Source organism: Chiloscyllium plagiosum, chromosome 24 (genome assembly GCF_004010195.1).
Source record: "Chiloscyllium plagiosum isolate BGI_BamShark_2017 chromosome 24, ASM401019v2, whole genome shotgun sequence".
In the NCBI taxonomy this organism is placed as follows: Eukaryota; Metazoa; Chordata; class Chondrichthyes; order Orectolobiformes; family Hemiscylliidae; genus Chiloscyllium; species Chiloscyllium plagiosum.
Window position 1 is genome coordinate 47763865 of NC_057733.1, and position 12402 is coordinate 47776266.

General features: G+C 41.5%; 1 protein-coding gene across 2 annotated transcripts in view; it reads right to left on the reverse strand.

Moving 5' to 3' along the window:
- Nucleotides 1-6114: 6114 nt before the first annotated feature.
- arhgdia (Rho GDP dissociation inhibitor (GDI) alpha) overlaps nucleotides 6115-12402 on the reverse strand; it is a 49492-nt gene continuing 43204 nt past the window's right edge. For both annotated transcript variants that reach the window (XM_043715019.1, XM_043715017.1), the window contains exon 6: nucleotides 6115-7584. In XM_043715019.1, coding sequence (XP_043570954.1) covers nucleotides 7385-7584 — 200 coding nt within the window. In that variant the 3' untranslated portion in view covers nucleotides 6115-7384. The remainder of the gene's footprint in view (nucleotides 7585-12402) is intronic.

The window sequence follows — 12402 nt, forward strand, 5'->3', positions numbered from 1 at the left end:
AAGCTTCATTTCTACTTCTTCATTACCTGCCCTATGGCAGGTGGTGAAATTTGAAGTCAAAGTCTGGAATAAAAAGCTAACTTAGAACCTTATTGTGCAAACCCATCTACTTCACTAATGTCCTTTAGGGAAGGAAATCGGCTATCCCTACATGGTGCAGTGTGAGATTCCAGACCTACAGTAATGTGACTGACTCTTAACTACCCTCTGAGCATAGCCCATACTCCACAGATGAATAAGTCTAAGCCAATTAACAAAAATGAACCAGATAAATGTAACCCATGCTTGCACGATGGCTCAGTGGTTAGCACTGCTGCCTCACAGCACCAGGGTCCCAGGTTCAATTCCAGCCTCTGGCGACTGTCTATGTTGAGTTTGCACATTCTCCGTGTCTGCTTGGCTTTCCTCCGGGTGCTCCGGTTTCCTTCCACAGTCAGGTGAATTGGATGCCAAAATGCCCATAGTGTTAGGTGCATTAGTCAGAGGGGAATGGGTCTGGGTGGGTTACTCTTCGGACCGGTTTCCTTCCACAGTCCAAAGATGTGCAGGTCAGGTGAATTGGATGCCAAAATGCCCATAGTGTTAGGTGCATTAGTCAGAGGGGAATGGGTCTGGGTGGGTTACTCTTCGGAGGGTTGGTGTGGATTTGTTGAGCCAAAGGGCCGGTTTCCAAACCAGGAAGGTGTGCAATAACATTTTCAAATCCACACTTGGATTCTAAGGTTTTAATTTGCAACTTATTTCAGTTTCTGCACCAATTCCCCAAAGATTCTGAAGTTAATGATCGACGATGACTTAATTGCTTTGTGACATTAAAGCAACTACACAAATTCAAGTTGTTGCTGCAGCCAGTGACTAAAGCCTTTGGAAAAAAATATAAGTGAAAAACCCAGGCTGGTAGATCTGCTTTCCCAATGACTATATCAGACAGCTTCCACATTACACTCTCAATGTGGCCACTTAGTGAGAGTTAGGTCTAAGATGAGCCCAGAAGTGTGGAGGGGGTGTCATAATTAACTATCTAAAATTGCAAATCTGATCAGCACACAATGCTAGTTAGCACCTTAGTCTCTAGCACTGATAATCAAGCTGGAAGGAGACTGGAGGATTAAGGAACCAAACTAACCTCCAGTACCAGGGTCAATGTCCTCATTCCATTTGTCATTGTAATTGATCACACCCTAGATCTCACTCCCATCAGACTGAGACTGGTACAAACAGTGAATGATCATGAAGAGGAAAAGACAATGTGGAGAAAAGGCCTGGAACTAGCTCTGGACAGAACTAGCACAAAGTTGCAAAAGAATTTCCCTTTCTACAATAAGTGCATGGTTAACAGAGGAATTTTATTTCAGCAAGAGACAATTAGAGTTTTTTTTAAACAAATTACAACCAATTGTAAATGGAGAATTGTCCTAACTGGCTGAGTTTTGATGATATTGGTGAGTTATAGAGTCCTACAGCACGGAGACAGACCCTTTAACCCAAACTAGTCCACCCCACCCAAAATGTCCATCTATGCTAACACCATTTCCCTGCACTTGGCCCATCGCCTTCTAATCAGGTGGGAGAAAGTGAGAACTGCAGATGCTGGAGATCAGAGTCGAAGAGTGTGGTGCTGGAAATGCACAACCGGTCAAGCAGCAGTAGGATTTAAGAGTTTATGCCTGAAATGTCAATTCTCCTGCTCATTGGATGCTGCCTAACTGGCTGTGCTTTTCCAGCACCATACACTTTGACCCACATCCTTCTAATCAGTGTATTTGTTTAAATGCCTTTTAAATGTTAAATGCACCTGGCTCAACCACTGCTGCTGTCAGCTCATTCCATAAGTGTACCACCCTCTGTGTAAAAAGAAGTTGCCCCTCAGGTTTCCTTTTATTCTTTCCCCTCTAGCTTTAAACTGATGCCCTCTAGTCCTCAATTCCCCCAACTCTGGGGAAAAAGACTGAGTGCATTCACTCTATCCATACATCTCATGATCTTATACACTTCTATCAGATTCCCCCAGTCTCCTACACTGTAAAAAGTCCTAGCCTGTCCAACCTTTCTCTATAACCCAGTCCCTTAAATCCTGGCAGCATCCTTGTAAATTTCTACTGCCGTCTTTCCAGTTCAGTAACATCCTTCCTATAGCAAGTTGACTAAAATTGAACACAGTATTCAACATCCTGTACAACAATTAAAGGAGATATTGGGCAATGTGTACAGGTCACTGATTAACAGGAGGCTAGTGTGTGGCTCAGAATACCTCCAACAGGGTTTGATTCCCATTCTAGCTGAGGTGCACTTGTACACTGGAGGATTAAGGAACCAAACTAACCTCCAGTACCAGGGTCACTGATTAACAGGAGGCTAGTGTGTGGCTCAGAATACCTCCAACAGGGTTTGATTCCCATTCTAGCTGAGGTGCACTTGTACAAGGTGAGGAGGCAGGCCCCAAGACTGGAAGGAAATGACAGAACGACAACAAAAATGGCTTGGGATAAAACATCAGCAATAAGCCAAAGCAAAGCACTTATGAATACATTAGACAAGTTACATTGCCTAAACGGGTGACAGTCAACGGGCGACAGTCAACGGGCCCAACAGTGTCCTACAGAGAGCTGCCCGCTGGTAATCTGAACAGACGGGGCCCACTCAAACACTGAGGACTCCCTGAAGTCTCCTTATAAACACTATCACTATCAACAATCACCAATGAGAAGCACAGGCCATTGAACATTGAACCAAGGTACAATGGTACAAGACATGATCTTCCCATCAATAAAAAACACCACAGGATCCCACAACCATTGGAGTAATCTGACCGTACCCCTTTGGTTTTGTATGAGGTGATGAAAGCAACAAAGATAGTCATAGAGCATGGAAACAGACCCTTTAATCCAATTAGTCCATGCTGACCAAGTTTCCCACCTGCCTGTGTTTAGCCCATATCCCACAAAACCACCCCTATTCATAAATTTATTCAAATGCCTTTTAAATGTTGGAACTATACCTATATCCATCACTTCCTCTGGAAGTTCACCCCACATACAAACGGTTTTTAAAAAAGTTGCCCCTCACATCTTTCTCCTCTCACCTTAAAAATATGCCCCCTAATTTTGAACTTCCCTATCTTAGGGAAGAGACTTTTGCTATTCATCTTATCTATACCCCTCATGATTTTATAAACTAAGGTCACCCCATCATCTCCAATGGTCCACTGAAGTCTCAGCCTATCTATATAACTCAAACCCTCCATTCCTGCAACACTCTGGTAAGCCTTTTCTGAACCCTCTCCAGTTTAATAATATCCTTCCTGTAACAAGGCAACCAGAACTGTACTTCAGAAGAGGCCTCACCTACATCCTGTACAACTTCAACAAGACTTCCTAACTCCTTTACTTAAAGATCTGAGCGATGAGGATGCTGTGGAATCCTCAGCTGCTCGCAAACACTGCAAACCTCTCAGAAATTGGAATGTAAGGCAGGGCCACCATGTTACAAGGCTTTTGATGGAACTCTAACTCTGGATGTAAGTTTGTGTGCTGAACTGGAAGGTTCGTTTTCAAATGTTACATTACCATACTAGGTAACATCAGTGAGCCTCTGGAAGAAGCACTGGTGGTATGGCCCCTTTCTATTGATATGATTGGGCTTCCTTGAGGTTGGTGATGTCATTTCATGTGGTGACATCATTTCCTGTTCTTTTTCTCAAGGGTGGTAACTGGGATCCAAGTCAATATCTTTGTTGAGAGTTCCAGTTAGAATGCCATGCTTCCAGGAATTCTCATCTGTGTCTGTTTGGCTTGTCCCAGGACTGATGCATTGTCTCAGTCGAAGTGGTGTCCTTCCTCATCTGTATGTAACGATACTAGTGAGAGTGGAGAAGACTCAAGGCACTCCACCCAAGAATTCCTGAAGACCAAAGACACCAAGATAGAAGAGGATGAAATAATGGTCTCCTTTGATGCAAAAGCTCTGCTCAAATCCATCAACATCAACCTGGCCAAGGAAACACTGACCACATTAAGAACCAAAGACACATACACCAAACAACAACTTCATCAGCAAAGACAATATTGTCAAGCTAGTGGACCTATGCCTTACCACCCACTTCACTTTCAACAAAACCTACAGACAAACCAACAGAACACCCATGGGATCTCCGATGTCAGGGTTCTTAGCAGAGGCAATAATGCAGAGACTCAAACAAACAGCTCTGCCAACCATCCAACCCAAACTCTGGGTCCCCTACATGGATGACACCTTTGTCATCAGTAAATAAAACAAATCAGGGGAAACCTTCAAGACTATCAATAATACCCTTACTGGCATAAAATTCACTAAAGAGGAGGAAAACAACAAACTGCCATTCCTAGATGTTGCAGTAGAGAGTGAATAGCCAACGGGGAACTTCAAACTAGTGTCGATGGGAAAACAACACATACGGACCAAATATCGAGCTACAGAAGCAATCATCCTAACATCCACAAATGAAGCTGCATTAGAGCATTATTTCAACGAGCCAACACACATTGCAGCACAGAGGAACTACGCAGAGCAGAGGAAAATCACCTATACAGTGTATTCAAAAAGAACGAGTACACAGTGAAGACAGTCCACCGATTTCTCAGCAACAAACAAGCAGACAAAACATGTCCAGAAACCCTAGCCACTCTCCCCTACATCAAAGACATCTCGGAAATGTCTGCCAGACTACTCTGACCCCTTGGCATTATGGTAGCCCACAAATCCACCAACACACTAAAACAGCAGCTAATGAACTTTAAAGATCCTATACAGACGACAAGCAAAACTAATGTCATTTACAAAATACCTTGCAAGAACTGTAACACTACATTGGACAAACAGGCAGAAAACTAGCCACAAAAAAACATGACCCACTCTCACTTGTATCCTTACATACAGATGAAGGACACCACTTCGACTGGGACAACACATCCATCCTAGGACAAGCCAAACAGAGAGACACACAAGAATTCCTCAAAGCATGGCATTCCAACTGGAACTCTTATCAACAAACACATTGCCTTGGATCCCATTAGCCATCCCCTGAAAAAAAGTACAAGAAATGGCATCACCAACCCAAGGAAACCTAAACACAAATGGAAAGCAGGCTATACCACTAGTGCTTCATTCAGAGGCTCACTGATGATGTTATCTAGTATGGTGATGAAACGTCTGAAAACAAACCTTCCCGCTCAGTGAGCAAACCTACATCCAGAACCTCAACCTGAGCTACAAATCTTCTTAAAACTCAGTAACTCCAACAACTCTTGGGACTTTGATAATCTTCATCTGATTAATGAAAGTCCCAATTTCCAGAATTGGGCTCCAATTCAGCAGTTCTTTCAATAGACAATTGCTTGATACACTTGATGGTATTAACGCAGGGTGAGTACTTGGTGCCTAAAGGTATGTCAAGCCCGACTCCTTTCCAGTGTGTAGTGTCTTGCAATTGGCATTCAAGAAGTTTAGCTTTGGGGTTTTAGGTTAGGAACTGAAAAACTGTGAGTCATGATATTAAATTTGCCATAAGCTGATGCTAAAATGTTGAAAATTTCGAGTTTACTTTTTGTGGGAGAAGGAACAGAAAGATCCTCTTTCACTTCTACATTTGCTGGAAAATTGATCTTTTTTGGTAAAGGAATCAAATTCCCTTTGTCACCACCCCAATGAATCAGTACAACCCGCTCAAGCCAATTACACCATTCAAAAAGAACATGCCCAATATTGTCTCTTAACCCCACTTTACTGCATTATACCCTCTGCTGCCAACAAAACTCCTCCAGTGAAGCAATTCCTCATTTCTAGAGGTCAGTGTGACGGAAAACAAGCCTCTCAACAGCCACCTTGTCAAGTTCAAAGGTCAATCTCAAATGTTAACCACTCCTCTCCTCACAGATGCTGCAAGATTTCCTGAAATTTTCCTTTCATATTTTAGATTTCCAGCAATTGTCCATGAAACTTACTGCTGCGTTGGGCCACCTGTCCTAATTTCTCACGTGGATTGGTGTGAAACTCAGATAATGTATGCAAAATGCTTTAGGATGTTGTCTTCAAATTTAGAGATTATGCAAGTTGCTGACAGAGAAAAGACGACAAGTATTTAGTCGGAATATTTTATTATATTTGCAGTGAAAACGTGGGTATGGTTTTTTAACCTGTTAATATCCAGTCTACACAGGAGTCACAAGAGAACATAAAAAAAAATCCATTATTGTATATGGGGAAGAGCAGGGGATATGGCAAGACAGACAGGTAAAATCACATTTGGTCCCAGTTCTAACCTCAATGGCTAAAAGCTTCCAATGATATATGCTGGCTGCTTAGAACACTTTATTGAATATGCCACATTTTAAAAATGAAACTATTCAACTAAAATTAGCCGGATGGTAGTGTAGAGAATCCAGAAATGGAATACTGACACAGATTGATATGAGGCACAAAATACAAAGAGGCATAACACGAGTTCCACCATCTCTTTCCAACACTTTGAAGCAATGCTCCTTTATCTTTTTGGTTGACACTTCATCCACTGCTGACATTTCATGGTCAGGCAGTTCCACTTAGCACCTGTAACTTGAAAAACTATACATGATTCCGTCTGCTGTAACATGCCTAGACACAGCACAAAATTCTCTCTAAACCATAGGCCTTCAATACTCAATTGTGTACATCTGAAATACTACTTTTAATAGATGTGCATTCACATCAGAAATGCCAGCATTGATCAGACTAGCTGCAGTGCAATGTGATCACAACCACAAGCACCTAGTAAGACAAAATGGTTTCTGGATTCATGCTACTAGTATAAAGACCTTGACTAGGAAATTCTATGATTTTTTTCAAAAACAATTTTAGCATATATAAGGCAACATGGTTACACAATAAAAATTACAAGTTTTTTTTTAAATTCAGAGAAAGAACTGCCTCTAACAAATTTACATTATATTCTTTTGCCTGGTTGAAACATCATGATCATCTAAATTTCCAAGCTTAGCATTGCGCTTAAGTAATAGATAAGAAGTGGTCAAAGCTCCACTGCAGAATGTCAAGACCTCAAGCCAAGTCTATATGACTCATTGCTTCCTCTTTTAAAGCAACATACTGCAGTCCCACCCTCCCCATCCCCCACAAAAGGCAGCTGCTGGAAGGAAAAAAAGCAAACTAAAATGAGACTGGGGAATGAAACATGTAGCCGTGCCTCTGACCTGTGCCTTACAAAAAAAGGATTTGATTTTCTTTTGCCAATGATCTCACTGTGCAGTATAAATCTCGCATTTTTTTGTTCCTTTTCAAAAAAAGATTACTTTGGTACAGGTGGTGTATTTTTATGTTTCCTCTGTCAGATGGACTACAGCTGGTCTTGTGTTGATTAATCTTTCCATTCCTTCTTTATGTTGAGCTGCCACTCCCAGGTGAGGTGGTTATGCTTGTCATCATCTGTGAATAAGGATTTGATAGTATAGGTGCCCCTCACGAACATTCCTTTGGGTGCATCTTCCTGTGTTGTAAGGAACTCATATTCGGTGTCACGTGGACCATAGCTCCCCACCATGTATTCAGCTTTATCAACTGTTCAAAGGGTACAAGAAAAAGGAATTTTAATGAATCATCCATTTAATTTCTCACTAGGTCTTCATTCAAGCTGCACATTTATGCTTCTGACATTCCGAGCACAATACACGCTTATTTAAAACGTTCCATAACCTGCTCGCCCTGCTTACATTCTTTCACAGGATGTGGGAGTAGCTGATTAGGCGCGCATTAATTGCCCTTTGATAAGCTTCCCCAGGTCAGTCACCTTTTTGAATTGCTGCAATCCATTTGATGTTGATATACCACAGCACCATCAAGAAGGGAGCTCCAGCATATCGATCTCCTGATTATAGTTCCATGGCAGAATGGTGTGGGCCATGGGAGGGAACTTGCAAGAGGGGTTGCCATGCACTCCAGCCCAGGTGGGAGAGCTCTTGGGTTAGGGGGAAAAGACAGGAAATGGAATTGAGGATCATCAGACACAAGAACAGAAATTGCTGGTCTGGCAGCATCTATGGAAAGGAGGCAGAGATAATGTTTTGAGTCCGGTGACCTTTCTTCAGAAGTGACTGTAGCTAGGAAAAGGCTGGCATATATGCTGAAGATTGGGTAGGGGAAGAGTAAACAATAGGTGGTCATGGAGCCTAGAGAAAGAAAAACAATTGGGTAAAGGGAATGGGTAATCGTCGGCCTGGGGGAAACAATATCTGCTAATTAGTGGCTGACAATGGATTATTGTGGAACTCCAACTCTGGATGTAAGTTTGTGGTAACAGCCCATATGATAAGACCTGGAGTGGGGTTTAGGGCAAGGACATAGGAGAAGGTGCTCAGGCCCTAATATTATTCAACTCAATATGGAATCCTGAAGGTTGCAGGACCCCCAAGTAGAAAATGAGGGGAAGGAGGGAATGATGAATGTTTGTGAATGGGATGCTAATCAGGTGGACTGTTTTGTCCTGAATAGTGCCAGGTTTCTTGAGTGTTGTTAAAGCTGTACTCAGTCAGGCAAGTGGAGGGTAATCTAGCACCCTCCAGCATTATAGTTAGTAGACTTTGGGGAAGACAGGTGATGAATTACCTCACCACAGAATTTCCAACCTATGTTGCTCTTCTTTTATGGAATGTCAAAGGGAGATGGTTAGATTCTTCCTTATCTGGCACCTGTGTGGCACAAATGTTAATTGCCACTTTCACCCTAAGCCTGATTGTTCAGGGCTTGTTGCATTATTAGAGGGGTCACAAATGGGTGCTGAACTTGGTGCAATCATCTGTCTGAGCTTATTGGGGGGGGCAGGGGGGGGTGTGCTTACTGATGAGTAAGTTCTCAAAATGCTCACCATCTGTCATCATCTCCATCACCCTAGGAGACAGCCACTTGGCATCTTAAGCCTACATACCATTAGATGATGGATTATCGTAACCTTGTCTCGGTTCTGTAGTCCTTAATATCCTTTCCGAAACAAAAACTAGTACATTTTAATTTTTCAACTTAACCACCCACAACCTTACAGCAGTATGTTCTACAGCTTCTCAAGCTTGGTTTGCTCATCAGTAAAATCACAGCTGAATCTCTAAATCAACTCCTCTTTCCTGGTCTAGCCTCTCAGTCCTTGAATACTTTTGTTCCAAAGCTCTAGCGATCTCAGTCCTCAGTGGAGTACCTGTAGCATTTTGGAGAAGAATTTTAATGATTCACAACTCTAAATGAAGAAACTTCACATCTCAATCCTAAACAGTCAGCCCCTTATGAGCTCCAGTTCTAGAGTCTCCAGCCATGGAAAACAGTCTCTCAGCATCTTACTGGTTAAGCCCTTTCAGAGTTGTCAGCATTTCATCAAGATCAGTTCTCATTCTTCTAAACTCTGGGGAATACAATGTCATCCCACCAAGTTTCTCCTCAGAGGACAGTGTCAGCCCAGGCATCACTCTAGTGAACATTTAACTGTAACTTGTAACACTATCTTTACTTGGATATGAAAAGCAAAACTGCGCACAGTATTTTAAATATGGCCACAACTGAAGATTTTCTCACTCCTACCCTCCAACTCTTAAGGCCAACATTTGCCTTCATAGAATCATAAAGCACAGAAACAAACCCTTCAGTCCAACCAGTGCTTGCCGAGCATAATACCAAACTAAACTAGTCCCACCTGCCTGCGCTTGGCTGATTTCCCTCCAAACCATTCCTATTCATGTACCTATTTGAAGTTTTTTTTCAGCGTTGGAATTGTACCCACATCCACCACTTCTTCAGGATGTTTATTCCACATGCAAACCACCTTCTGTGTAAAACATTTGCCCATGTCTTTTTTAAAAATGCTCTCCTCTAACCTAAAAAAAATGTACCCCCGGTCTTAAAATGCCCCAACCTAGGGAAAAATCAACTATTAACTCTATCTCTGCCTCTCATTACTCTATACATGTCTCTATCAGGTGTACTTGCAACCCCCAATACTCCATTGACAAAAGTCCCAGCCTATTCAGCCTTTTATAACTCAAAATGTCCAACATCCTGGTAAGTCTCTTCTAAACCCTCTCCAACTTAATATTTTTCCTATAACTGGGCAACCAGAACTGGATACAATATTCCTATTTGTATCCTTTCTAGTGCATGTTAACTATATTTTATGTAGGTTGCCTGAACCCTTTAAACATTTACATTTCGCAGGTACTCACTATTTAGATAATTCATAGATTCACAGAATCCGTACAGTGTGGAAATAGGTCATTTGGCCTAACAAATCCACACTGACCCTCTGTAGCGTAACCCACCCAGACTCATTCCCCTACTACTCTACGTTTACCCCTGACTAATGCACCTAACCTACATATCCCTGAACACTGTGGACAGTTTTGCACAGCCAATTTACCTGACCTGCACATCTTTGAATTGTGGAAGGAAACCAGAGCACTCGGAGGAAACCAAGGCAGATACAGAGAGAATGTGCAAACTCCACTTGTGTTTTCCTACCACAGTGAATACTTTCACTTATCCAACATTATATTCCATCTTTCGCTATCCTCCTAACTCAAGGTATTTCTTTGTGACTTACTGCCCCACTTGGTTTTGTATTAACAAATTTGAATATATTACACCTGGTCTCTTCATTTAAAGACACCGATATAGATAGCAAATAACCAGCACTTCACTTGTTACAAAACACACAAAATGCTATAAAAACTCAGCAGGTTTGGCAGCATCTGTGGAGAGAGAAATGGAATTCATATTGAGTCCAGTATGACTCTTCTTCAGAGCTGAAAGATACTGGAAAATGCTGGGTTTTATTTGTTGTTGAGACAGGAGGAGAGAGAGCAGCAGCAAATGGAACAGAAAAGGTGAATCTCCTGTTGGTGACACCCGTGAGAAGATTTAGATGTGAAATAGGTGTACGTTAAACAGGACAACAAAAAATCTCCTCTGAGCCAACAAACCACAGCAGAGACAGGGGTATGTAATCAACACGAAGCACAGGCATCATGCTCTGAATGGCGTGCGTGTCAAAGAGAAAAGAGCACAGAATGTGCAGAGAGTGAAAGTGCCTTAACAGTGATGGACCGGGCATTGCAGGCCCTGTGGAATGCTAACAGTGAAAGGGAAAAGGATGATGATGTGTTTGGGGATCAAGGTATCCTGCTGGAAGTGGCAGAACATCTTACATCCAGCCATCCAGAAAATGACCGGTTTCTCTGATGCAGTGTATTCACCAGCCCTCAACCCGCGCTAATGTATTACTCCTAACCATACAACTTACTATATCTCAAATACATTGAAAAGTCAAATACATTTCATCTTGTGCTTGCCCTATCTATGCTACACCCTCAAAACAGTCAGATGTATCCAACTTTTAATTCCCTTTCATAACAGTGATGTCAGCCTAGCATTCTGAAATGCCTATAGTGATGTTACCAAATGCTACTACAATCTAGTTATCTCACTATTGATGCCAGGCTGTCATTCCAGTTTCCTCCCTCCTTCCCCTTTTTAAACCAGTTAGCTTGCTTTTGCTATTTTCTAGTGTACAGAACTGTTCCAGAATCAAGAGAATTATGCAAAAATTAAAATATATATCTATCACTCCAACGACTTCCCAAAATCTTAGGCTGTAGGTCAGCATGACCAGGGATTTGATGATTAGATTTTCCAGTATTTTTTCTAGCCTAACAATAATATCCATAAATTCCTCATTTGCATTACTTTTAATCCCCAACACATCAATAGTGTTTGCCATACAAACTCAGATAAAACATTTGATTAGCATTTCTGCCATTTTCTTATTTCCACTATAATTTCTTTTCTGCTTCTACTCTCTGCAGGATCTACACTTTTGCCAGTTTCTTCCTTTCAAAAACAGTAGCCTTTATAACTGGCTTTCATATATCTTATTAGTTTTATTTAGCCCTCCTCATCACTTTTCTGATCAACATTTAAGGATTTCCAACACGTTCCCAATCCTCTTAGGACACTTTGGGCAACACAGTAAGCTTTTTCTATTCTGACACTGCCCTCAGTCTCCATGTGTTTAAGTCCAAATCAGATATCAGAATGTTGAAATTGATCCTTCAAGTAACTGCAAATTCAATTTTTATTATTTGATTAACTTAATTCCTGCAACTAGAGCTAATATCTATGTCATCAGCACAAAAATCAAACCAAAGCAACATTAGCTATGAATTCTGAATTTAACAAAAATTGCATCAAACTCTATTTATCTGGAGTAACAAAGTTATTGTATTTGAAATCTGAATAACAAGGAAACTGGAGTGTTTCTATTTAGCTGGGGATGGGCAGGGAAGAAAAACCTGCTCTTGGGAACGTGGTATATGGAGGAAACGTCGACTTTTTTTAAAAATT